The following is a 26,655-nucleotide window of genomic DNA, read 5'->3' as shown; positions in this document are numbered from 1 at the left end:
AGATAGCTTCTGAATTGGGCCTTTAATTGCTACTAGCCATTTAGATCTTTTGAATCTTTCCCTTATTTATAATTACTAGTATATACAAGCAGAGACAATTTGAATTAATTAATTTTATAATACCTAAATAACTTCCAAATTTTACTTGATTATCATTGTCCCAAAAAGCCTTGTATTTATTTGTAGTTATATTGTAGACAAAAAGAGAACCAGTCCAATAAAATGATCCAGGTGCTCCCATTACAATTAAATCCTGTAAAAACAAAACAAAATCATTCATTTAAAAGTTAAATCTGTTCACCCCAAATCTCCTCCAGATACACAGCACTTTAATTGGTGAAGAGAATACATTTTTATAATAGATTTATGAAATATGTATATTGTGTTTAACTATCAGAAAGGGACTGGTTCATAATTGATCACAAATATAGGATTAAGTGTCAAAGGGATCACATAAATAAGACTAGTGTCTACTAACACTAACTGATAGAATAAAAAAGGGAGAGAACAACCCAACACGGGAAGCGGGATACACAGCAGACTAATAGAATGGCAAATGCCCTAAACAGCACTCTGGCCTCAGAATCAGCCCTTAAGGCATTCACATCTGGCTAAAAAGCCCATGAGAGTATTTCAGGCATGGAAAGCCAAGACACTGTGGCAAAAAATGACCTAAATGAAAGATCTCTGTGACTGAGATCCCAGTGGAAAGAAGGGGCTATCAAAGAAGGAGGTATCTTTCTCTAAAGAGGAGAGAACTTCCACTTTGATTATGGCCCTAAGTAAGGTCAGAGTTTGTGAACTCAAGAGGCTTCCATAGCCTTGGCAGCTCACACCAAGAGCCTCCGGTGATTACTGAGGTCATCAATAAGAGTGTCAATTGTTAAATCAACAACAGGAGTCACTGTGCACTTACTCCCCAGGTAGGATCTCTGTCCTTAATGTATTGTACTATGCGAATTAATGGTAAAACTAATATTCAAACAGTATTTTACTTTGTGTGCCTGTGTGGTTGCAGTCTGCTGAAATCTTCTTAGTATATACTAAGTTGATCTTCTGTATATAAAGATAATTAAAAATGAATCTTAATGAAGAATGGGATGGGAGGGGGAGTAGGAGATGGGATGGTTTATGGGTGGGAGAGTGGTTATGGGGGGGGGGGGGGGGAAGCCGCTATAATCCAAAATTTGTACTTTGGAAATTTATATTTATTAAATAAAAGTTTTCTTAAGAATTAAAAAAGTAAAAGAATGAAAAAAAAAAAACTACCAGAAAATAACAAGCCAAGACATTGGTTAAGTGGTTTCCACTAGAAGTATCAAGAAGAAACTCTGAAATACTTCACAGTGCATTTTAAAAACTGAAGGTGGAGTCACTGCAAGTACAGTAAGCTTTCAGGGGAAAGGCAATGCGGTTTTTATTAAAGAAAATTATATCTAAGGCAATTTATTAGTGCTCATTACAGAGCTAATTGGGTGTGACCAAAGAGTAAAAAGTGGACATATTTTATTTGAATTTGCAAAAACCCACTGACTAGTTCCCTAACAATAATAGTTTAGGGGAAAAAAGGGCAAGGGAATTTGGGGCATATTTTATTGTAAAGAGGAACTTAGGAAAAAGAAACAGAAAGAAGGTTGGAATGAGCAGGCATTTGTCTGGTATAGAATGAAAATCTTAAGTAATGAAACCTATTTCACGCATCTCTATATCTCTTAGTCCTAAATTTGAAAACATCAACTGAATAGAGCATTATTGCAAGCCTTTTTTGTATAACAGTGAATATTTATAGAAGTTGTTTGCTCGAAACGGATGCAGCCTGATCTGCACGGAGTTAGAAAACATTTGTGATTCACAACAATCGGATATGAAGGGAAACTCGGAGATCTGGAGGTTGAGTACGACTCTGACATCTCATAGCACACCCTGGAGAGGCAGAAAGAGAACAAAAGAATTCGAGAAATAATCTGATCTAAGAGGATATAAGTTCTTGAATCTGCCAACTTTGTCACTTCAATGAAAAATGTAGACTCATATGCTTCCTTACCCCCTCAACTAGTAGTTAAAATAAAGATGCTTAGATATTTTCAATACCTAAGGAAACCACTGTAGCTATTTTTGATTTCCATTAAATTCTTGCTGGAAGTAATACTCTTTAGTATAGATTTTAGTTGGTTCTGTGCAATATAGCCATCTAAAAATCAATATTTTATCAAAATATATCTGGAATATTAAGTGTTAGAAATTAAGTTGTAATACTCACAAATTTAAAAAAATACTACACAATTTTTACTTCAAAGGCTAACATCAGACTTGAAAACCTTCATAATTAAGGTTTTATTTGTAAACACTTATAGCAGCTATGTTTTAAACTTATTACCTCTGTGTAAAAACTAGATATTCCAGCTTGACATGATGCAAAGTTTTCTCCAAATTTTCTTATATAATCTAAAATGAAACACAGAAATAAGAGTGAAATTATCACTACATTCATGCAAATTAACACATCCATCTTCTCACAGGGACCTTTTTCCTGTATGGTAAGAGCACCTGAAATCTGCTCTTGGTCAATTTCCGGATAAATAATCGCTGTTAACTCGAGTTCTCATGCCATGCATGTCTCTAGATTTACTCCTCTCACAACACTGAACCTCTGCTTCCTTTCGCCAACAGTTCCCATTCCTGACAACCACTTCCAATTCTGTTTCCATATGTTTGACTTCCAGATTCTACTCTGAACATACTGCAAAAAGTTCTTAATGAAATTAAAAGATAAGTGTATTTTGGTGAAAAACATTTCAAAAACCATGCATAGTTTTTTTATAATACACATTTCTTGTAAACTTTTGAAGAAGTTCTTATGTACAGATTTCAAAACTTTTTGCACCAAAATTTCTTTTATTTCCATTTTCTGTGAACTTTCTGAAATACCTTCATTCCAATGAGATCATATAGTATTTGTCTTTTTGCACCTGGTTATTTCCTTAACACAGTATTCTCCAAGATCACCTGTTTTCATAAATTACAGGATTTCCTTTTAGAAGGTTGAATAATATTTCATTGTGTATGTGTGTGCAAATGTCTATATATACATACATCGCTCATAATTCCTCACGCATCTATTTGCGGACAAACAGGCTGTTTCCTTAGTTTCTGTGAATAATATGGTAATGAACATAGAAGTACAGATAGCTCTTAATGGTACTGATTTCATTTCCTTTGTGTTTCTCCCTAGAAGAGGGATTGCTAAATCGTATGTTAGTTCTGTTTTTAATTATGACACACTTGTGGCAAGGGCTTTGCCAATTTACAGTCTTACCAACAGTATCTACATCCTCAGCAATACTTGTTATCTCCTGCCTTTTAAGAACAAAGTTTATTTTTATCTACTTGAAACGATAAACAACTGAAGGAGAGGGGTCAATCTTCTAACTGCTGGTTCATTTTCCAAATGTACAATGGCTAGGGCCTACACTAGGCCTAAGCCATGAACTGGGAACTCAATATGGATCTCCCATATGAGTGGCAAGGTCACAGCTGTTCTACTTCTCATCAGGCTAACTGCTAATGCACCTGTTATTGCAGAAAAAGATGGACCAAGTACTTGGGCCTCTGGGTCTCTCCATGTTAGAGACCCAGATGAAGCTCCACGCTCTTGGCTTTCACCTGGCCCAGCCCTGGCCCTTGCATCCATTTGAGGAGTAAACCAGTGGATGGAAGATCTCTGTCTGTCTCTCTCTCTCTCTCTCTCTCTCTCTCTCTCTCTCTCACTTACTCTACCTTTCTAATAAGATTTTTTTAAAAAAGTTTAAAAATAATTGAATTCAAATACTTGGCCAAAGTTTTGCCAATTAACAAATTTTTCTTTGGATGCTGGTCTTTGTGAGGTTAGAAAAATTGGAAATTGGCATTTATAAGTTTTTCTTAGTTCTATAAAGATACATTGTTAGAATTTTAGTTTTTTTGCCTATCATTTTAATTACTCTGTTGACTTTCACCTGTAACTTTAGTTGTTTATGTCCTCACTCTATTCATGCAGAAGTACCTATGGTAGGAATTTCCCTAAGAAAGGCCTTTTGGACACTAATCTCTTGTGGTTTCAAGGAATACATATGAATTGGGAAAGAAGAGTGCTTACAATTATACAATTATAGTTTGAATCCTTCTGATTACTCTTGGAAGTAAAAGGTAAGAAAAAAAAGTCATTTTCTTTCTATTCAGACTTTTTAATGTAATTTCATAACTTCATAAGTATCCATATTTACCGGGTATTAAATTCAGTTATACTGAAATGAAGGTAAAATAAACCAATAGAAAGTGGTTATCAGTCAGATTCCAGAACTATTCAAATTAAACTTTATTGAATTTGTGTTTCTTTTTTTTTTAATTTGACAGGTAGAGTTATAGACAGAGACAGAGAGAAAGGTCTTCCTTCCGTTGGTTCACTCCCCAAATGGCAACAACAGCCAGCGTTGTGCCGATCCGAAGCCAGGAGACAGTTGCTTCTTCCTGGTCTCCCATGTGGGTGCAGGGGCCCAAGCACTTGGGCCATCCTCCGCTGCCCTCCTGGGCCACAGCAGAGAGCTGGACTGGAAGAGAAGCAACCAGGACTAGAACCTGGTGCCCACATGGGATGCCGGCGCTGTAGGCAGAGGATTAACCAAGTGAGCCATGGCACCAGCCCCTAGAATTTGTATTTCTAAAAGCACATTTATAAAACCTAATGCTGGGGCTGGCATTGATGCTTCGTGGGTAAATCCAGTCTTCAGTACCTGCATCCCAACTGGACAGTGTTATGACTCCTCATGCTCCACTTTCAATCCAGCTTCCTTCTAAGGCAACTGACAAAGCATTAGAAAATGCTCTAAGTGTTTGGGCCCTGCCATTCATGTAGGAGCTCCGGATGAAGCTCCTGGCTCCTGGCTTTGGCTTGGCACAGCCCTGGCCATTGCAGTCACTTGGGGAATGAACAAGCAGATGGAAGATTTCTCTCTCTCTGTCCCTCCCTCCCTCCCTCTCCCCACCTGAGTCTACCTCTCCTTCTCTGCAACTATGTCTTTCAAATAGTTTTTAAAAAATAATTAAAAAAGAAACCGAATGCTACTGCAGTTGGATGAACAAAGGAAAGGAAGAAACATTTAAAGTAGTCAAAAAGGAACATAGCTACATTGAATATCTGCCTCAGTCTCTGAACATCTAAACATTCACTTATTTGTCTTGATCCGGTTAACAGTGAAGCTATGCCTTACCTTGATAGCATGGAGCCATTCTTTTACTCAGTTCTGTTCGTAAATCAGAGGGCATTCCATAGCAAACACCAATGGGGAGCTTATTCTCATTCTTTATGTAAAATATATTTTTCCATCGATGCCCACAAGTCTGAATAAAATACAAGTAGTGCAAATGATGTGAAGATTTCACTTAGAATATGTGATTTTATGACAGATCAGTGCACCAACTCCAATACCTACCACGATGGATCCATTTTCTCCTGGCTGTCTGGAAAGGGTGACGCCCAGCCACTCATTATCTCTCTCCTCCAGACAAGTCTTCCCACAAGGTTCTCCAGTAGGGCTACCTGCAGCATTTGCAAATAATTCTGTCATCAGTATTCTTGCTAACAGTGTTAATCTACAAGAGCAAATAAATATGTGCCTTCATCTACAGAGTTTATCCTTCAACCTCCCCTCTCCCATCATATACTTGGTGCCCATTTGACGTGAAACCCAGTTACTCTGCGCTAACAATTCCCTCAGGAGAGGTGCTATTGTTTGTAGAAATTCCCTTTGGTAGCTAACCAACATGACTAAGAGTGGAAAGACAAGATAAAGCAAACAAGTGTGGTGCAAGTGACTTGTCCAACTACAGGGTCTAATGGTTGGAAAAGAATTTGCACTTTTGTTGTACCCACTTAGCTAGCAATGTGAGCAATGTGACTAGAGCACTGCTTAAAACATTTGTTTTAAGACATTAAGAACAGAAATACTACTAAAATAAGGTCCTCAGCAATTAAGGCACAGTTTATTAGAGATGGAAGGTGATGACTGAGCACAATGAAAGTAGACCATATAATTAGCATCTCATAATGGCTAGCGCTTAAAAGAAACCACCATAAGTTTTACAGTGGAGAATTGTTTGTATTCAAAAAAGATTAAAAGACTTGGAAATCCCAATTATTTTAGTAAATAAAAAACTTCAATAGGCACTTTGTCAAATGCATGGATAGCCAGAATATCAAATATCAATATATCAAATAAACTGATATATTGTTTCACATACAATGATGCTTCTAAACAGTACAATTAAACAGAACTACATAGGGACAATTTTTTGTTAGCATGACAACTGACTTCTTTGTGCTATAGCTACAATCTTATTAAATCCTTATTAAAGTGACTTCAAATCAGTGATCTGGGGGCAAGACACACTATCATAAGCTCCTTTTGCTATCATTTCCATTGTCTTTGATTGACACTTGATAACCCTATTCCATCTGGTGCTAATTCGAATGGCAGATAAATACACTGGCATTAGTTTGATTGGATTAGGATGTGGAGCTTGGGTTTGCTGAATTTTGAACACTAGTCACCAGGTACCATGTATTCATACATTTATAGTAACTATTCTGTATATTGTTAAGCACTTTGTCCCCTCCTGCAACCTTGATCCCTAGGTACTACTTCCCAGCGAAACTAAAAATACCTACAGAGATTAATATTTTAGAAATTAAAATTCTTTGTACTATAGCTCCTAGGTAGAAGACACTTTAATAAGTGTAGGAAGATATTTACATTTTTTTATCTTCCAAAATGTTCCAAAAATATCCTTAAATACAGCAAAACAGGAAAAAGTTTTTCCAGCCCCTCCTCTGGAGGTTCTGATTCAGTAGTTCTTGGTGAGTCCTGAGTATCCCATGTGGTTCTTATGGTCAGAAACATTATTACAACGGAATGTGGATTATGCTGGTCTGCTCGGTTTCCTTGTGAAATAGTGACTACTCCCACTAACTGGAAATGGTTTCTTGTGACTTAAGTCAGATGACTAAGGATACACGTGGAGTAAGAATACTGAGGTTGATTGGCAATGTCTGCTAGTAAAATAGATTAAGATGATTAAGATGTGGATTAAGAAGCGTGCATCCACTTGGGTTCCAGATTCAGCCCTTTCTCCGGACTCCAGCTTCCTGCTAATGAAGATCCTGGTAGGGAGCAGGTACTGGCTCAGATCATGTGGTTCCTGCACCCGCACAGGAGACCTAGATTGCATTCCTGGATCCTGGCCCCAGTTCAGCCTTGTATTTGAGTAATGAATTTGAGTAGCAAATCTCTTTGCCCCACTCCCCCTCCTTCCCACTTCCCAAATAAAATAAAATGAGGGTCTTGCTGCAACCCAAATCTTGAGAAAGGATGATTCAGATGGGCCTGTAAGGTTTCCATATTGAAGTTACGAAAAGACAGGAGGAGACAGGCAGAAGGGTAGAAAAGACAGTCACACTGGGTGTGTAAAGTGGGTAAGGTCCGGCCGGCACCAATAGGCTAATCCTCCGCTTGCGGCGCCTGCTCACAGGGTTCTAGTCCCTGTCGGGGCGCCAGATTCTGTCCTGGTTGCCCCTCTTCCAGGCCAGCTCTCTGCTGTGGCCCGGGAGTGCAGTGGAGGATGGCCCAAGTGCTTGGGCCCTGCACCTGCATGGGAGACCAGGAGAAGCACCTGGCTCCTGGCTTTGGATCAGTGTGGTGCGCCGGCTGCAGCAGCCAGCCGCAGCGGCCATTGGAGGGTGAACCAATGGCAAAAAGGAATACCTTTCTCTCTGTCTCTGTCCACTCTGCCTGTCAAAAAAAAAAAAAAGTGGGTGAGGTCCAACATAGGGAGTTGCTAATGTGGCTACATGAGGTCAAAACAACAAAGCTGAAGTGAAAGAGTGACAAGTTTTTAAATTTTCATTGTGATGCAATTTTCAGTTGAACTTTTCATTAAAATCACTTTTTTTAAACTAAGGTCAACAATAAATAGTAGATTCAGTCGACCTGAAGTTCCTGTTATTTGCTACAATAAATCCCTAAATGAAATCCCTTCTATGAAAATACAAAAGTCTTTCTAACACTGTAGCCAACACCCCATTAACTAAGACAACAGAAGGCCAGGATGGAAGTCACAAACAATATATTACCAGTGTCAAAATGTGGTGCATTTAATGGACACGTCCCATGAGATTGCATACTATATTAACCAATTCACTGTTGTAGAAATAATCACACCTTGGCTGGCGCTGTGGCTCACTAGGCTAATTCTCCACCTGCAGCGCGGGCACACCAGGTTCCAGTCCCGGTTGGGGCATTGGATTCTGTCTCAGTTGCTCCTCTTTCAGTCCAGCTCTCTGCTGTGGCCCGGGAAGGCAGTGGAGGATGGCCCAAGTGCTTGGGCCCTGCACCCGCATGGGAGACCAGGAGAAGCACCTGGCTCCTGGCTTCAGATCGGCGCAGCACACCAGCTGTAGTGGCCATTTGGGGAGTGAACCAACGGAAGGAAGACCTTTCTTCCTCCCTCCCTCTCTCCCTCAACCCCCCCCCATCTCTAACTCTGCCTGTCAAAAAAAAAAAAAAAAAAAAAGAAAAAGAAATAATCACCCCCAACATATTTTAAAATAACATGAAGACAATAGCTTAGAACCTCAAAGTACTATGTAAACTGCTCGATGAGTGGGTGCAAAAATAGTTTTTGGTTGTTGTCTGGTAGTTGAACTCTGTGTAAGCTTTTAAATAAACATCAGAAAAAGTTGTATCCCTAAGCTGTTTTCGATTTAATATTCCCTGTTGTCTCCTCCTCAGTTCAGTTTCAGCTCCAGCAGGTGACAACACAAGTCAGCACTGCTGTCTCACCTTCAGGCTCACTGGCTGCACGGCTCACTTTGCTTCCCTCGGTCATTGCTGTCTCCATGCCTGGTATCACTCAAGCCTCTGGGAGAAGAGGCATTGCATCCTTCGGCTAGTTCAAAAAATCCCAAAGTCTTGGGATTTTACTTCCTTGGTGGCTCATGCCTCTCTTCCCCTTTAAGCTAAAAATACTGACTCTTCAGAACAAGAGAACAAATAGTCCTCGAGAAGCCACAAGAAAGAAATGTTTACCTAAAATAAGTGTAGTAAAAGCTTTCAGGAGTTCACTGTTGTGGCCAACAGACCCCTGAGTAGAAGAGATTTCAGATAGGAAACATGTAGAAGTGTATGTGGAGTGTGAGAGGACAGCTAAATGTCACTACACATCATCTCACTTGTTTGTTACTACTCGGTTCCAAACCAAGAGGTCAGCTAACATACAGATATAACTTCTGCTTCATGGTAACTAATTCTCAAATATATACTACGTAATTTTCGTTAGTTAACCCACTCGCGGCCAGGAGATGATGCCCAGCTCAGGCAATCAAAGGCCCTTCGACACACAGGATATGCTCACTTGGAGGAAATTATGGTGAAATTGATTAATACTCTGCAGGAGGAAGGATTAACTACATTTATTTATGTGCAACTGTGCTGGCCTCCATCCAGGGTTTAGTAAATAGCGACCTCATTCATCTTGCTGGTCATCATCCCACCCCCAACACTCTGCCCATAAATGTGCGCTGAAAATGGAAGGGGAAATAAATGAAAACCAAGCCACAGCTGCAACTGTGGTCTGACTAACCCTCCTCTCTTTGTGTTAGATACCTTCTTCAAGATACGTGTTCTGAAGGGTGACTACAAAGACAAAAATAAAAACAAACATGAAAACAAAGTAATGAAACGAACATTCTTCCACCAAAGAAGTACAAATGAATGCTCGCTAGAGAGCAAACAGATATACTCACATATATATAACATTTCTCCTTTCACTGCTTAATGTTGGGGCAACTTCCACAGCTCCCATAGCACTTGGGTACTTTTAGCCTCCATAGCCAGACAGAATCCGTACAAGAAACATCCTATGCCTCCTCTCGGCGGTACTGAGTCTTTTCTTCAGGAATGTTTCCCCATTTCCTTTTTTGGTGCCCAGTGAAACCGGACAGAGACTTTAAGCCCCTCAGGACAGGAGCTCAGGGGCCGCTGCTCCTCCTTGGCTTCCCTCCTTAGTTCCCTCCCCTCACCACGTGGTTCTCGGTCTTGACTGCAGAATCACCTGGCCCAGTTCTAAATAAACAGCAGCACCTGGGCCCCACACCCAGCCACTCAGACTGCATGTTGTGTGGGCAGAGACCCAGACAGAACTTTTGCAAATCTTGCCAAGTAGTTGTAGTACAAATTGGGCTATGCATTTTCCTGGATTATATCACACTGTTTCAAAAATAATAGCAATACCTTTTGTCTCTCTTGATTTCAGCTTGATACTGAAATTACATTATCAAATATTTAACAAATTTTCTTCATGTAGTAATATAGTATTTTCTAATTTAGTCAAAAGTGATGATTAGAACTATCATGAGAAAGCTAATTCTCATGAATTTCCTTGACAGAATATCATAAATAAACCCAGGTTATCTTTATATTTTATCCAAATGTCATGTTGCAATGATTTATAATCTGGTTCTCAATTCAGCTCATACATTACTAATCTGAACTCTCAGTAAATCAAATCAGCTCCCATAATTGAAAAATACTCTACATGGTTTAACATAAAAGAGGTCAGCAGAAATTAACATGTGATAATTTTCCATGCTTTCATACAAGTAGAATGACTAATTCTTATCACAGTTGAGTGCATTTTCCCAGTAGATATTAAAAAGAAGCCACATAAAAGCTAGCCCTCTCATTACAAAAATTAAGCCCATCTTTCTCATTTTTTTAAGTTGGCAAAGGAAAAAAATGTATTCTCACTAAAGTTATTTCTACCTACGGATTTTGTTACTATATACAAATGTGCATGTAACTAAATGATAATTTTGGAAAATTAATATCAAAATGTCAGGACAAATCCAATCAGATATATCCTTTACTCCTCCCCTTTCTGTTATTCACATCCTGGTTTTCGCATCATTGCACAAAATGCCAAAATGTGGTAGAGACCATGGAAGACAAGACAATCAGATTGAGTGGCAACAGTGGCACCCTCACAGCTCAGAGCAGCTTTACATGATGCAGGCAGGAACTCAATAAGTATTTGCAGAGCAAAGGAATTTTGAAATACATTATGGCACCAAAAAAAAAAAAATCCTTTTCTAGAGTGTGCACTGCAAATTTTTACCAAACTCTCAGGAATAAAATAAGAGCTTTGGCAGGCATAGCAGGCCTTTTCCATTCACTACTATTCTTCCCCCCTCTCTTCCAAAATATTCTTTCCTTAAGTTTAAAGATAGTAACAGATGTTCTGTAGGGAAACAGGGGTTTTGAGTTGGAAAGGCCTTACAAAGTGTGATTTGTGAGCAGGAAATCTTAAGACCAAGAATCAGGGGGGCCCACGGGAGGGGCTCTTCTCACGGCTTCTACAAGGATTGTGAGGGGAAGGATTGTGACGCGCTTGGTGGGGAAACATGCACACCTGAGTTAACGTTGACATCGTCATCCTTATTGCGTTAAGGAACACACAAAGAGATCACTAAGTGGCACAGGTATCATGGCATGCCTCCTTTTCCCCAAACTGGAGTGGCTCGTTGCTGTTGGGGAGGCCTTAGCATGCACAACAACTCACTCTCCCAGGAGCAGCAGAGGACTGTAGTATCTGTCCTGGCTAACAGATGATAAAGTTACGTCTTCAGTAAGGCAAGAAGGGGCAGGCTTTGGGCAGATGACCCAGATGACCGGGACACCGCATTCCATCTCTGGTCCAGTCTCAGCCCTGATTCCAGCTGCAGCTACCCTGGGAAGCAGCAGGTGACGTCTCAAGTACCTGGACCTGTCAAGGACTGATGTCTCAAGTCCTTGACCCCATGTGAGAGATCTGAATTTAGTTCCAAGCTCCTGGGTTTGGTCTGGCCCAGGCCTGGCTGTTACAGACAGGCATTTAGGGAGTGAAGCAGTAGATGGGAGATGGGTTCCTGTTCCCATTCTCTTTAACTCTCTCTCCCACCCTCACTTACACTTTCTCTACCTCTCATTCAAATAAATAAATATTTTTAAAAGAAGTCAAATAACTTGGCCAAATCCAAATAGAAAAGACTGGCAAATACAAGAGACTGGAATAGAATTAATGCCTTGATCTCTAAGCTGCTTGCCACTACTCTGTAGCCTCACAAATTATTCCTAGGAATGCACTGGATTCAATTTCACTTGCATCATCTGTAGCACCAACTTGCTAGTATTCCAGGAAAACATCACTCACTTGGTCTCTGTATTGCCCTGACCTTTTCCTTCATTCAGATCACTTCCTGATATTTTGGCATTTCCACTGAAGAAGTGACAAAGGTCAGACTTAGGTTCTGCTTTCTAGAACTTGTGGCCAGCTTGAATGAAACAGTTTGTAGTAGGGAAGCCTGGGACTTCTGGATGCAAGCAAATGTCTGGTGTTTCTGCCTGCGTCATGGTGCTCTCAGCCTGGCTTTCTGACTAATAGGCGACACACAATGATCTGATCCTTCCAAACTCCTGACTTGTCTTCCAGGCGACAAAATAGGGAAGGCCCTTACTTCAGTGACTTTTTTTTCTTTAAGTTGAGGTTCTCGTTTATTGTAAGTTGATTCTCACACATTTCAACTCCTCCCTCCTACTCTCAGATTTTTCTTAAAATAAATTGGAAAACTCAATGACTCTAGTTCATTGTTTTATTAATAGCCACTCATTCAAGATATCTTTTCTATAGAAGCAGTAACTTCTCAGTGAAAATGATTTTATAATGTCTTCACCTATATAAACAGATTGAAAAAATACACAAGATTTAAGGGGATCAAATCAAATCAAATATGACAGTATCTTAAAAACTACCACTCTAGAGCTATGAGGATTACATAAATTTATGCCTGTGGTGTAAGCTGCCTGGCAGCTAGTAGGTGTTCAATAAATGGCAAATAGTTCTGCTCCACAAGGTGCAGACATTAAGTTGATCTGGACATGGCCAGCAGAGGGCGCTCCCAGTACTATGAGGTTTGGTCAGCGGCCTTCTGGTCTTTAACCCAAAAGGCCCCTTAGATTTTCCTAGCAAGCCCTAAATCCATTAGACTAACATTTACTATATTATATTATCTCTCTTGATTACACAAATAATTAAGCATGATGGTGGTGTTTCTTAATAACTGATATTTAGAAATTTAATAGACATGCAAGTAATTTTGGGTAGTGAAAAGTAAAATGCCAAGTTTTAAAGGTCACACAGGATGTGAAAGCACAAAATCCCCAAGACCTTTCCTCCAGCCTGTCTGGTGGCAAGCAAGAGTAAAAATATATTAAACATCAAAATTATCAAAATGTTTTATTTAAAAAAAAAACATTTTAGTATCATAGTCTCAGACTGGCTTATCCAAATCCAATGACCACTAATAATCACACTCCTTAGTTCATACACAATAACAGCCTACAAAGGCCAACCATTTCTGTCCTCTATTATTTTACTTCTATTCTATTTAATTCTAGTCTAGTATGAAGTTCAACACAGAGATAAATGTCCCTAGGGAGTAGTGTCACACTCTATGGCTGCAATTTCATAAATCTAGGTTGATCCTGACTCACTAGTGGACCTCAGAACTCTACAAAAACTGGGTCACTGTGAGCTTGATTCTAGGTTCAAGGTCTCTGCGAGGGATCTTTATTCCTTCTTCAAAATCCCAGAAAAGCTCTACACAAGTCCTTTTAATAACTGCAGCAGAAAAATATAGCACAACTGACATATTAGGAAGCATAACTTGGAGGAAAAGTTACTCTTTAATCCCTAATAATTATGATACACTTACTATCCACCAAGCACAATTCTTATACATGACATCACAATGAGATATGTATTATCATCATTCCAACTTTACAGATTGGGAATCTAAAACAAGGACACAAACATTACACTACCAAGAGTGGGAGGAAGGGTTCAAATTCACACCCTCAACTACCACCTGTGCTTCTGTACAAAGGATCTTCAAAAAGTTCATGGATAATGTGTATTATTTTTTAAAAGCATGCATTTCAAACATGTTTGTACCAGATATTTATCTTTAAATTCCACTTTCTATGAACATTTTGAGGTTGCCTCATACAGTGATTTATCTTTAGTGCTCTTCCATTTTAAGTATCAAAATATCGGCATTATTAATAATCCTACACAACATTAATTCTACTTCTAAATAATCTACTACTGTTTCATCCTACTACTAAAATGTAACATTAAATAAGGAAAGAAAATTCTCTACTTCTATGGTTTTCAGTGAATCTCTTAGATTCATCTGAAAAGATATCACTATTGTGTAATACCATTTTAAACATCTTTAAAACAAGAACAATACAAAAATGTAAACAGAAAAGGGAAAAACAGCAAAACCTTCAGGGAAATCTACTTGTACTTGATGTTGGTTTCAAAGTTCTGGGCTTGGTCTTGAAATTCTCAGGGAGGGAGGGAGGGAGGAGGGAAGGACAGAAGGAAGGAAGAATGGATGGGCAAACTCAAGGAGATTAGGAAGACAAGAAGGTTAGAAAATTTTGAGAAATAGTCTAGCATTAAACCTCTGCTTGGGACTCCTGCATCTCATGTTGAAGTACCTGGGTTCAAGTGCCAGCTCTGTTTCCAATCCAGCTGTCTGTAATGTACACTTGAGAGGCTGCACGCATAATGGCCTAAGTACTTGAGTCACTTCCACTCACAGGAGATACAAAGATGGAGTTCCTGACTCCTGGCTTTGGCCAGGTCTAGTCATTCTACCTGCTGAGGGCATCTGGGAAGTGAACTACATGATGGAAGACCTATCTCTCTCTCTCTCTTTCTCTCTTTTGCTCTCTGTCTACCCTGCCCCCCCCATAAACCTTTCAAATAAAATTAATCAATTAATTGATTAGTATGAAAATAGTGGGACAAATAAATCAGCGAGGAATCTATCACACTGTACTGACCAAGAGAGGCCCATATTGAAATGCGGAGTTACGGATATCAAAGAACATTTCCCTATGCAGAGTTTAAAAGGTACAATAAGACATTGCAGAGAAAATGACTGGCAGACACAGTGAAATTCTGGTGACTACAGAAAACTTCTACAATAAAACCAAGAATGGCATCAGGGCAAGATAGACCTGGAAAGTTTTCACAAACAGATGGGTCTACTCTAAATGATCTTTTATACAGTATGCTATTTTAAAAGGACATGTCTAAAACATTTCTCATAAGGATTCACATAAGAGGAATCTGAAAACTACATCTACAGTCTATTCCTGAATATTTTTCTTGTATTACAGTGTTTCATGCAGATTGTTTATTTTATATATTTATTTGCATTTGAAAGGCAAACAAAGATCTCCCATCTGCAACTCACTCTTCCCAATGCTCACAACAGCTGGGGCTGAGCTAGAAAATCCATCCATGTCTCTCACATGGGTGAAAGGGACCCAACTACTTAAGCCATCACCTGTTGCCTCCCAGGGTACACATAAGCAAGAAGCTGCAATCTGGAGTGGAGCTGAGAATTAAACCCAGGCTGTCCAATATGGGATACGCACCAAGTGGTATCCTAACCACTAAACCAAATGCACACCCCATCATGCATGTTACATAAAAAAGATTTCTTTTTTTTTAATTCTTGGGAGTAAAATGAGGACACCAGAAAAAACACATTGCATTCCTAAGCCCAGTATTTTCACTAGCAAGTCCATCCCCGTGTTCTAATTGGACATTTCTAGCTATTCTTAAATTTTTTTTTAAAAAATCCCTGCTTTCAGCATCAGCCAATTACCCGTCGCAGGAGTAGGTGCTACTGTTTTGATTGCCTAGCATGAACAGGTACAGACTTTAGAACCTACAGCTGGTGGAGCTTTAAAATAATGTTGCAATATGCAGCAAATCACAGAGGGTCTCACCCCAACCTGAGAATTCACTCATTTCACTCTTTTTCTACCCGCTCATCAAAACTCCTCAGAGCTGTTCCACTACTCAGGTTTCACCCTTCCATAGTCTTCTCTCAGCATTCAGTTTTTTCTCCCCACTGTGAGTCTATGGTCAGGCTTCTCTTTAAGTTCTGCATATTTATTTGAAAGAGTAACAAAGAGAGGGAGAAACAGAGGAGGGGTGAGGAGATGTCTATCCACTGGTTCACTCCCCAAATGCACTCAGCAGTTGGGGCTGGGCCAGACTGAAGCCAGGAGCCAGGAACTCTATCCTAGTCTCCCTCTTGTGGAGCAGGAACTGAAGCACTTGAAATATCTATTGCTTTGCAGGTGCACCACAAGACATACCCTATATCATACTATCTCAATTAGTTACCTATCTTGTCATTTTGACAGTTCTTTGAGAGCTTCAACCACATCTTATTCAACTTTGTATTTCTAGTAAATAGTCTAAGCAATCAATAAAAATGCATTGAATTAATGAAGAAAGAACCCAGTTAAAAGAGTTGTTGGGAGGCCATGTGCTCTGGAGTAGTGGGTAAAGCTGCCGCCTGCAGTGCTGGCATCCCATATGGGCATCAGTTGCAGTCCCAGCTGCTCCACTTCCAATCCTGCTCTCTGCTTTGGCCTAGAAAAGCAGTAGAAGATGGCCCAGGTGCTTGGGCCTTTGCACCCACATGGGAGACCTGAAAGAAGCTCCTGGCTCCGGATCGGCCCAGCTCTGGCCATTGCGGCCATCTGAGGAATGAACCAGCAGATGGAAAATACTTCTCTCTCTCTCTGCCTCTCTGTAACTCTGACTTTCAAATAAGTAAATAAAACCTTTAAAAAAAAAAAGCTGTTGACAGTTTCAAGTCTCACTTCTAAACCCTCTACAATCTCACTTCACCATTATCACTGGTTTTACTAAGGTTATTAAACTGCTGATTCCCTCTAAGTGCAATGAGGCTCCTAAGTTCTTTCCTGGCTTGATGCTTTTACTACTTCCAGTCACTCAGCGCTTCCCAAAATACTCTCACCGTTTGACTTTTATAATACCATGGTGACATAATTTTCTTTGTCTTGTCTTCAGGCTTTCCTTTCTTCTCCACTGGTCCTCAACTATTGATGACTATCGGAATCATCTGAGGACCTCTGGAAACTCTTGATGTCTTATTTAGGACAACTGCCAGTCATTTCATTTGTTTGGAATGGAGCGACGAGACGGTATTCTCAAAGATCTGCACAAGAATTTAAGTTTCAGCCAGAGCTGGGCAGCAGTATTTTAGCCACTTCTGAAATTGGAATTCCCAGGCATCCATTCTTAGTCCTCTGATCTTTTCACTCTAGAGTTCTCAGGTTGAGGTCATTCACATCTACAGCATTAGGCATTATCTCTATTTCAATTACTACAACTTCTAAATTGCAAATACCAACATCTCTCCCGTCCACCAGACCCATACATCCAAATGACTACTAGATATTTACTTCTACATTTCACAGGAACCTCAGGCCAGTGAAATTCATCTCTTGCCAGAAAACCGGCTGCTCTACCTTTTTCAGTGCATAGTACCACCACCCATGAAACAGCCCAAATCAGAACCTTGGGTAACATTTTCTGAAACCCACTCCCTCATTGCCTTCATTAAATAACTAGCAGGTGCTGCTGAATCTGTCTTCTAAATATCTAAAGAGTTTCTGTGTTTTCCTCCGTCCCTACTGCCATTGTCCTAGTATAGGCCCTTGATATCCTCTAGCCTAAGTTATAACAAAATCTTCCTACCACTGTCTTCCAACCTTCTGTCTCGATCTCAAAGGACTTCCAAGCATGCACTTGCCTGCACATAGAAGAATCTGGCAAACACACAGATCTGACCATGACACACAATAACCTTCACCCAGCTTTCATTAACTTCAGATAAATTCATACTTACGAAGTTATAATCCATGCTTCCCCTTCCCATTGCACACCCTGCAGGCCTGCTGTACACATTCCTCTTCCAATTCACCGAACGTACCACGTTCTCAAAGACCTCTGAGTCCCCATGCAAACTGCTGTGGGGCTCACTTTCCCATAACCTCTTCCTCCAGCTAGCTCATGATCATTATTCAGTTCCCCAGTTGAACATTAATTCCTCCGGATGGCACCTTTAACTCCTAACAGGTTGGGTCTTCTCACCATACTTTCCTATAAAAATCTAAGCTATAGACTATAAACCTCTGGTGGTAAGGAGTATGTTTCTTTGTATGCCTAGATTCTAGCTCTCAGGCATCTTTTAATACATGCATGAATGGAAGCAGGTGCTTAGTGCAAGCAGCTAAGATGACTCTTGGGACACCTGCATCCCATATCAGAGTGCCTGGGTTCAAGTCCTCGCTCTACTCCCAATTCCAATTCCTAGCGATAGCCATCCTGCATGGGAGGCTTCAGGTGTAACTCAGCTACCACCACCCACGTGGGAGACCTCGCCACCCATGTGGGAGACCTTGATTGAGTTCCTGGATATCATCTGTAGCCTGGCTCACCTGTTGGGAGCAGATGGGAAGTAGATGATTGATCTCTGCCTCTCTTTCGTTCTTTCAAATAAACCAATAAAAATTCAAGAAATAAAAACCAGATACCTCTGGGAGCAGCCAAGACATTAGTACTTTTATAAAAGTAAAAATAAAAATGAGTGAATGAAAAAATGACCCCATATGCAGCGGATTACTATATCTCACCCCAGTGCTGTTGTCAAGAGGAGAGATTTCTTAGTCATTAGGAATAGCACTCAGTGATCACATCAACTTAAGGCAGAAGATTAAATGTATTTCCAAAGTTTCATCTCTTAAATTAGGTGCAAATCTTATCCTAGTGAAGATGAAGTTTGGGAAATCGCTGGGAACTGTGGAGATTTTCTCTGTTAACCTAACAGTTTATTCATGAAGCTCTGTCCTTGATTTTCCGCATAACTAGCATAACAGCCCATGTTCAAGGGTGATTTTTCAAAATAGTCAATCTGCAACAACCTCAGCTTGATAAGCTACAATGTGTAGCAAACTGCAAATAAAAAGAAAGTTATTACAAAGAACATATCTGAAGTCTCAACAGTGAGATGTTTGCTTTTTAATAGTAAGCTAATAACTCCTGCAAATCAGGCAGAAGTGAGGGTAAAGTAATCATTCAGTTAATGATGCAGTGCTAATTAACTTAACTTCTTCCCAACAGGTTATGTAATATAAACCAGGTGGCTGGCTAAGGTAATATAATTTCCAGTAAGAAAGTCAAAGAGGCCTGTTGGAGAATAACTTGTGATGGACCACTGCTCTTTCCAGTAAGAAAAAGAAAGGCACAAGCAGAGAGTTTAAAGGTCTGGTAACTGAAACACTTGGTCTAGGAAAGTAAAGTGGAAGTCCTATTCATTCAGGCATAGATACAGGGAAAGCACCTGTTAGGTACCAAGTGTTCTTTTACAAACAGAAAGTATATTTCTGTCACAAACAGAAAGTATGTTTCTGTAACATAATGTTGCCAGATAGACATATAATGCAAGAGCCTCTAACATGTTTAACTTTTGGGTAAGCATATTAGAAAAGTAAAAAGATGGGGCTGGTGCCTTGGTGCAGTAGGTTAATCCTCTGCCTGTGGCGCCGGCATCCCATATGGGCGCCGGTTCTAGTCCCAGCTGCTCCTCTTCCGATCCAGCTCTCTGCTGCTGTGGCCTGAGAAAGCAATAGAAGATGGCCTAAATCCTTGGGCCCCCTGCACCTGCACGGAGACTAGGAAGAAGCACCTGGCTCCTGGCTCCAGATCAGCGCAGCTTCAGCCATTGCAGCTGTTTGGGGAGTGAACCAACGGAAGGAAGACCTTTCTCTCTGTCTTTCCCTCTCACTGTCTGTAACTCTACCTCTCAAATAAATAAATAAAAATCTTTTTTTTAAAAAAAAGTAGCAATGACTTTAAAAAAAAGAAAAGTAAAAAGAAATAAGTGAAACAAATTTTAATATTTCATTTAACCCAACAAACCTGAAGTACTAGTTTATTGTGTAATCAATATTACCTTTAAATATGCATTTCAGCAGGTAAGCAATATCTTTAAAATTAATGATGTATTTTCCTTTTTTGGTACTAAGTCTTTGAAACCTAGTATGTATCTTACATTACAGTACCCCTCACTGCAAACATTTGATGGGTTAAATAGTAACAAGGGGTGTGTACCACATTGGACAGTGTGAATGTACAGCTTTAGACTGTACTATCCAGCATACTCTGAGTTTGTGTGGGATGGGTGGATACGTATGTAAGCATGTGTATAATGCTATTACAGTGGTGTAAAAGATCTACGGTGCTTTTCAAATAATCATTTAGTAGTTTTAGAATTTTTATTTTTTATTTGAAAGACAGGGAAAGGCAGAGACAGTCATCCTTCACCTGCTGTTTCACTTCCAAAATTCCCACAACAGCTGAAGGTTGGCTAGGCTGAACCCAGGAGCACAGAACTCAATCCAAATCTCCCAGAGGGATGGCAGAATCCCAAGTCCTTGAACCATCACCTGCTGCCTCGCAGAGTGCACATTAGCAGACAGCTAGAATCGGGAGCAGAACCAGGGACTTGAACCCAGCTACTCCAGTCTGGGATGCAAGCGTCCCAAGCAGAGTCATAGCTGCTGCACTGAAGTTTCCCCCTGCAGAGCCTTTTGAATAATGAAATAGACTATTTTTTTTTTAGTATAGCTTGATAATAATTTATGTATTTATTCTGCTCTAATTCTTGGAATGTTGGTAATCCATGGGTGGACTATACTTCACTATGTTGATAGAGTCATTATTTGTGATGTCTTGATTCAAGAATCACCTGTGATCAAAATTTCCTTTACAAAGCCTCCACAGAAATTCAGCAACTACGTAGAAAAGCGAGTGGACAGGTGGAAATCACCACAGCCTCTTCAGATAGAGTCCAGACCCTCTGGATGGGACAGACTCCCTTTTCTCTGATTCATATAGGAAATTACCAAAGAAGTGAAAGAAACAAAAGTACCAAAGAAGTGAAAGAAACAACACCTCTCAGACGTGCAGGGAGGAGCAAGAGGCAGACTGCACAAAGGAAGAAAAGCACCTTGTGCTTCCCCAGGCAACTTTCTTGATGCCATCTCTGCAGGCAATTCACTTGGCTAAAAGGGGTATCTCACTCCCAACACCTCCTGCCCTGGGCGCTCTAGATAAATGGGCACTAGCTGCTCACTTCTGATTAAGGCTACAGTGAATTTAGCCTGGCACGCAGCAACATTATCCACAGGGGTAGGTCAGGGTGGGGGAGCTATGAACCTCCTCTTAGAGGGGAGGAGTCCCTCTGTATCAACTGTCGATCTGACATGTACAGAAAGTTCAAGACTAGTCTTTATGGATATTTTGAATCACGTACGAGATGGGCACTGTTGTAAGAAACGTGCACCTCCAGATTCTCGAAAGCAAATAAAGTTCTTCCAGTTGGAAGAAGCCACATTGCTGACACAGCAATTGTAGCTCAATCTTTAGGTATTATAACTTTTTTTTTGTTGGGTCAGCAAAAAATACCTTTCATTGTGTTTCATTTCCCTGGTGACCTTTTAATTTATACATTCAACTTTTAGCTTTATTAATTGTCCCTATTTATTAGCCTCATCTGCTTGGACAGATAACATCCAGATATAAATAGAAAATAGAGATAAGAAATAATCTTCTTTGAATGTCCATGGTATCAATTACTGAGTTAAGTATTTTCTAAACAGTATAGTTACCCACATTTGAGACAGGACAATTAAAGTTATCTCACATAGAAGATTGTGTGTGTTTGTGTGTGTATCCACACACACACACTCTTGAAACTTCTTCATAGAAACAATACTCAAAAGAAGCCAACAAACCTGAAAATCCTAAAATATCTTTGGTTACCAATTTACTGTTTCAGTGCTTATTTTATAGACTTTAACTTCAATCTCCTATTTTATGTCTGAGCTATTTATTCTGAATTTTCTCTGAGTAAAGATAAACAGTTTCTTTCTGTAAGGAAAAGTGTGCTGTCCAGAACCTTACATAAAAAATAGCTTCTGTCAACTCCTTTGTGAATATTGTGAATATTGCAAAGCTATTACTGAAGTTGTTAATTTTTTGGCTAGTTGATCAACTCAGAATCGTTTTCCTTTTTGAATTTAACCTCAGTACTTTTTTTTACCTAACAAAATTTTGAAAATTACAAATATCACTTTGGCTTGTCATTTCTAATCACTCTCTTACCAATCAAATTGATGAAAATCAAACTTGCATTGAACTTATTTTCATTCATCCACTTAATAAATCTCCATTTTATTCATGCTTATTACACATCTACTGTGTACATATTTCTCTGGTGATATTTCTGTATTCAACCTTTATATGTACCAGATGCTCAAAGAATTTAGGTTTTCCTTTCATTTATTATAGACATTATTATCTTGAATTTTATATAATACTACAACCATAACTTTCCAGTTCAACATAGACATCCAGAAATAGGATCAATGTCCTTCCAGACAGGAATTAGGTTATAATATCATGGATCAGGAAACTGACAGGACATCAGAAATGAAATTGTTCCCTCTTGAGACCTTGTCACCACTCTCTGGCAGATCAAGGTTGACTTAAGAGTGACTTAAGAGTTGACTTATGAATCCTCAGTCTACCTTTTGGGATGAGCGATGCTGAACAAGAAGGCGGGGCTTGTTCTATGTGCTGCAGACAACTGGATTTTGGTGGGTGCTGAGTGCAAAATAAAAATTCTGCTATGGGCCTTTGGCCTAGTGATTAGGACACCAGTTAAGATGCCCACATCCCATATCAGAGTCCCTGGGTTCACTGCCCAGGTGATGGCTCAAGTGGCTGGGTTCCAGGCAACCATGTGGGAGATGTGGATTGAGTTCCTGGCCCCTGGATTTTGTTGTGGGCATCTGAGGAGGAAACCAATGGATAGGGTCTCTCTCTCTCTCTCTCTCTCTCTCTCTCTCTCTCTCTCTCACCTTCACCCTCTTCCTCACCCTCTCCCTCTCCCTCCCTCTCTCCTCAAATAGAAAAGAAATTAAACCTCCCATTATATGTACTCTATAGGAATTCATTTGAATGAAAGAAACCAGCTTCACAGTTTGAGAAGAAACAAAAACTACACGAAGATGAAAATGGGGTTACACAGATGCAATCACTAGCTAATCCCTAGTCATTTATCGCAAAGAAAGATGAGCAAAAAGTACCGATTGTGACCTTTTGGTTTACCATGTACAGATGATGTATTAGCTCAGGAGACCACATACTAGTCCCTCTATTTAATTTTATTTGCATTGAACATGCATACACAACAGGGCTTAGACTCTGGACCCAAGCATATCTGACTGACCAGTAATAATGGGGTCCCAGCTACCAGTCAGTATCTAAGTAACTCCAGAAAAGATATTTGCAACTGTCTGAGTCAGAGTCCTCAAAAAGAAAGTAGGAACAATGTCAACCATCACCCAGGGGTGCTTTTTGAGAAAAAAAAAAATTAAGCAATGTATATAGCAGTGCCTGACAGTGTTTGAAACAAGATACGTCAACGTTAGTATTAGTTCCCCTTTCTCCCCCGGAGTGCCTGTAAGCAGCAAATTTGCTTTTGTCTTTGAACATGAAACTTCTCCCTTCTCCCAACAGTACATATGTTTCGTGTTGTCACAAACCTACAAAAGGCATTAAGAGATGACCGCAGAAAGATCCGTTTAAAGCAGAGTTTTTGGCAAGGAAAACTAGTGTTAACTATCAACAATGGAGATGCCCATGTTTTTCCTTGTACACTTATTTTGCATTGTATATTCTAAGCAGAACTACATTACTTTCTTTTCTGTTCTCTCTCTCTCTCTCAAGTCCTTAGGTTAAATGACAGGCAGCTGCTGCTCCTGATCTACCCGTTAGCCTGTTCTTTAATAAAGTTGATAGATCAAAGCTGGAAATAAAATGTTTAAGTCTTGACTTGGCTGAATCCTGTTCTTAATACGCTGAGACTTTGAAATGTGTTTTTGCACAAGGTTGGGGGGGGGGGGTAAAAAGAAGGCATCACAAGGAAAGGTCCTCTATGTAACCGTGCCACAGTACTGCAATCACTGTCACCAGCGAAAGAGAAAGATATTGGTAGGAAGAAGGGGGCCGCTTTTATAATAGACAAGAAGACAGTGTGGCATTAACTCTGCGGATCATGCACCTCAACGAAGAAGGAATAGGCAACAGGGCTTTTTCCAGGACTTGCCCTATAGTACAGTCCTCAAGGCTGGGGGGTGCAGGACTTCTGTTCCCAGATCCAACTCACCCAGCTGGAGCTGTTCGCACGTCTGGCCTGGATTCTGTCCAATCCTGCATCTGTAAATCGCCCCAGGACTGACCACTGAAGCGTTGGCGAGCCAGTTGGCAGTGGGCGCCCCCACTATGAGCCTAGAGCGAGAAACGTGCGCTCAGACGTGAGCCGCGCTGCCCGCTGAGCTCCAGGTCTCAGCAGGCGTGGGGCAGCCTCCCCCACCCCCTCCTCTACGCACCACCCGCGCACTGCGCCGGCCACCCCTACTCCCCGGCGCTGCCCCCCAGAATCAGTGTGCTTCCCGGGCAGATCTCTAGCAAACTGGCTGTATCGCGTTTCCCCGCCGCCTACGCCCCCGGAGGGGAGGAAAGTTCCAACCCGACCGAGATCTCACGTCGCCCGTGGTCGCGCCACTCACCATCGATTCGCCCCGTGGCTGTGCAGCAAGACCGAGTAGCCGAACAGCGTGCCCGGGGGGCCCTGGTAGAGCAGCGCGCTCTCGGTGTCGAGGTTGTAGGGGCGCCCGGTCGGGATCCCCAGGCACAGCAACAGCATCACCGCCTCCCGGACGGCGGCCCCTCGGGAGCCAGGTCCACGCCTCGCTTCCCCAGCCATGCGCTCTCGGTGGGGAACATTCAACACCAAACGGCCTCTCACCCAAAGTTGCTCGGGACGCGACGGTTGGCCAGGGGTTAGAGCGCCCCAAGAGAGGAGGCGCAGCGTGTCCGGCGCCGGCTGGCGGGAGGGAAAGAAGGAGGGACAGCCCCGGGGAGGGAGGGGAAGTCGCCAGCCGCGGGCGGGGCGATAGCCTTCGGCCCGGGATGCCGCGCCCGCGCCGGGCCCCACGCCCCGATCCTGCGGCCTGGAGGTGCCGGCGCTCACTCGGTCCCAGGGCGCGGGCGGCTAGGTGGGGTCCTGGGCGTGGTGCAGAGGCGCGGGCCTGGCTCCGGCTCCCCCCACGAGCGGCTGTAGGGGGCGCTGGGGGACCTCGGCTACGCAGGACGCGCGCCCCTGCCTGGGCCTTCCAGCCCACCGAGCGCGGAAGGGTTCGGGAATCCGGGGCTTAGCAAGAGTGGACCTGGAGGGAGCAAGGGGTTGCCCCTTTTAACTGTGGCTGGGGCCTGGATGCACTCGGGGCGTCGTGGCTGCCGCCCGCGCACGCCCCACTGGCAAACGCCGGGTCTCTGCGGTCCGCCCTAGCCCCGGGGACCGGCGCTGCGGCGGGAAACCGTGTAGTCCTTTGGCGGATTGGTTAAACGCAGTATCTGAATTTGGGGGCTTAAGCAACCACCAGAAACATTGACCAGAGGATCACAAATTTAAAGACAAAGAGCGAAAAAAGAACTCCCTCTGATGGCGCCCGGGGAACGTTCTGGTGACAAAGACGCTGCGACATGACTCGCAGCCCTGCACCCTTCTATGCCCACTTCCTCCCTCCCCGCACTTCCTCTTAAGCCCCGGCTGCACGCGTGAGCAAGCAAGAAGCAGTCGCCCCCCGCGGGATGGCAGCCACGCAGGCTGCCGATGACCCCTGCAGCAAGGCTGGGTTAGGAAAGCACTGGGACCCGCCCCTCTGGGGCGGCTTTCTCCTCCGGCTTGTTGGTGAGACCCCTTTCCACCCGTGTGCCCGGTTGTCGGCCTCGCCTATCCTCAGAGATGTGAGGTCAAGGTCAACATGGTCCTGTAAAAACCACAATGCAAGATTTGGACTGAGCCATGATTCTCATCCTAAAGCAATTCAGTTTCTTTGTTTTAAATTTTTATCTAGTTAGTTATCTTTATGAAAGACAGAGAAAGTGAATCAGATACAAAGAGATCTCCCATCCTTGGCTCACTCCCCAAATGCTTGCAACAACTCAATCCTGGTCTCCCGCGTGGGTAGCAGGAACTGGAGCACTTGGGCTATGTCACTGTTGCCTTTCAGGGTGCACAGTAGCAGGACGCTGGAATGGGGACCCCAGCCACCAAAGTCACAAACTCCTGTATGATATGCCATCTTGGTCTCTTTCTTGAGCAGTCAGTGACAGTCATAAATAGTTATGTGTAGATGTTGGTACATTTATTACTGCTACTTGAAAATATAAAAGAAAAAAGAACAAGGCTTCATCATGTAGTCTGTGTGCATACAACTCAATCAAAATGGCACATGTTAAGTTGCAGACACATAATTAAGATATTTGTTCACAGATGCAGCACATTCACTGAGTAGGCACCTTGCTAGGTCCAAAGGATGCCACCAGGAACAGGGCAGGACCGAAAACAAGTCCTCGGGAAAGTTTTCAGTCAAATGGTAGATGACAAACTTACTAACTAGAGACAGGTCCAGAGGCGCTAGGGACATTTCAGGAGAGATTTGAGGGACAAGGAGCCTGCAGGGAGGCTCAGCAGTTTGAGAGTTGAATCAG

The 26,655-nt window shown here is 41.7% G+C and overlaps 1 protein-coding gene across 2 annotated transcripts in view; it reads right to left on the bottom strand.

Moving 5' to 3' along the window:
* The window catches only part of ITGA4 (integrin subunit alpha 4), a 108,666-nt gene extending 83,638 nt beyond the window's left edge, over window positions 1–25,028 (bottom strand). The window contains exons 1-6 of one of the 2 annotated variants that reach the window (XM_062188675.1): window positions 24,669–25,020; window positions 24,266–24,387; window positions 5,469–5,575; window positions 5,247–5,376; window positions 2,378–2,445; window positions 124–253 (exon numbers count right to left, since the gene is read on the bottom strand). In XM_062188675.1, coding sequence (XP_062044659.1) covers window positions 124–253; window positions 2,378–2,445; window positions 5,247–5,376; window positions 5,469–5,575; window positions 24,266–24,387; window positions 24,669–24,865 — 754 coding nt within the window. In that variant the 5' untranslated portion in view covers window positions 24,866–25,020. Of the gene's footprint in view, window positions 1–123; window positions 254–1,820; window positions 1,924–2,377; window positions 2,446–5,246; window positions 5,377–5,468; window positions 5,576–24,265; window positions 24,388–24,668 lie in introns of those variants that run through there. The other variant, XM_062188681.1, reaches the window with a different exon arrangement.
* Window positions 25,029–26,655: the final 1,627 nt, after the last annotated feature.

This window comes from Lepus europaeus, chromosome 1 (assembly GCF_033115175.1).
Source record: "Lepus europaeus isolate LE1 chromosome 1, mLepTim1.pri, whole genome shotgun sequence".
NCBI classification, from domain to species: domain Eukaryota; kingdom Metazoa; phylum Chordata; class Mammalia; order Lagomorpha; family Leporidae; genus Lepus; species Lepus europaeus.
The sequence above is the reverse complement of the archived record's forward strand: the minus strand, read 5'-3'. Positions and strand labels throughout refer to the sequence as shown.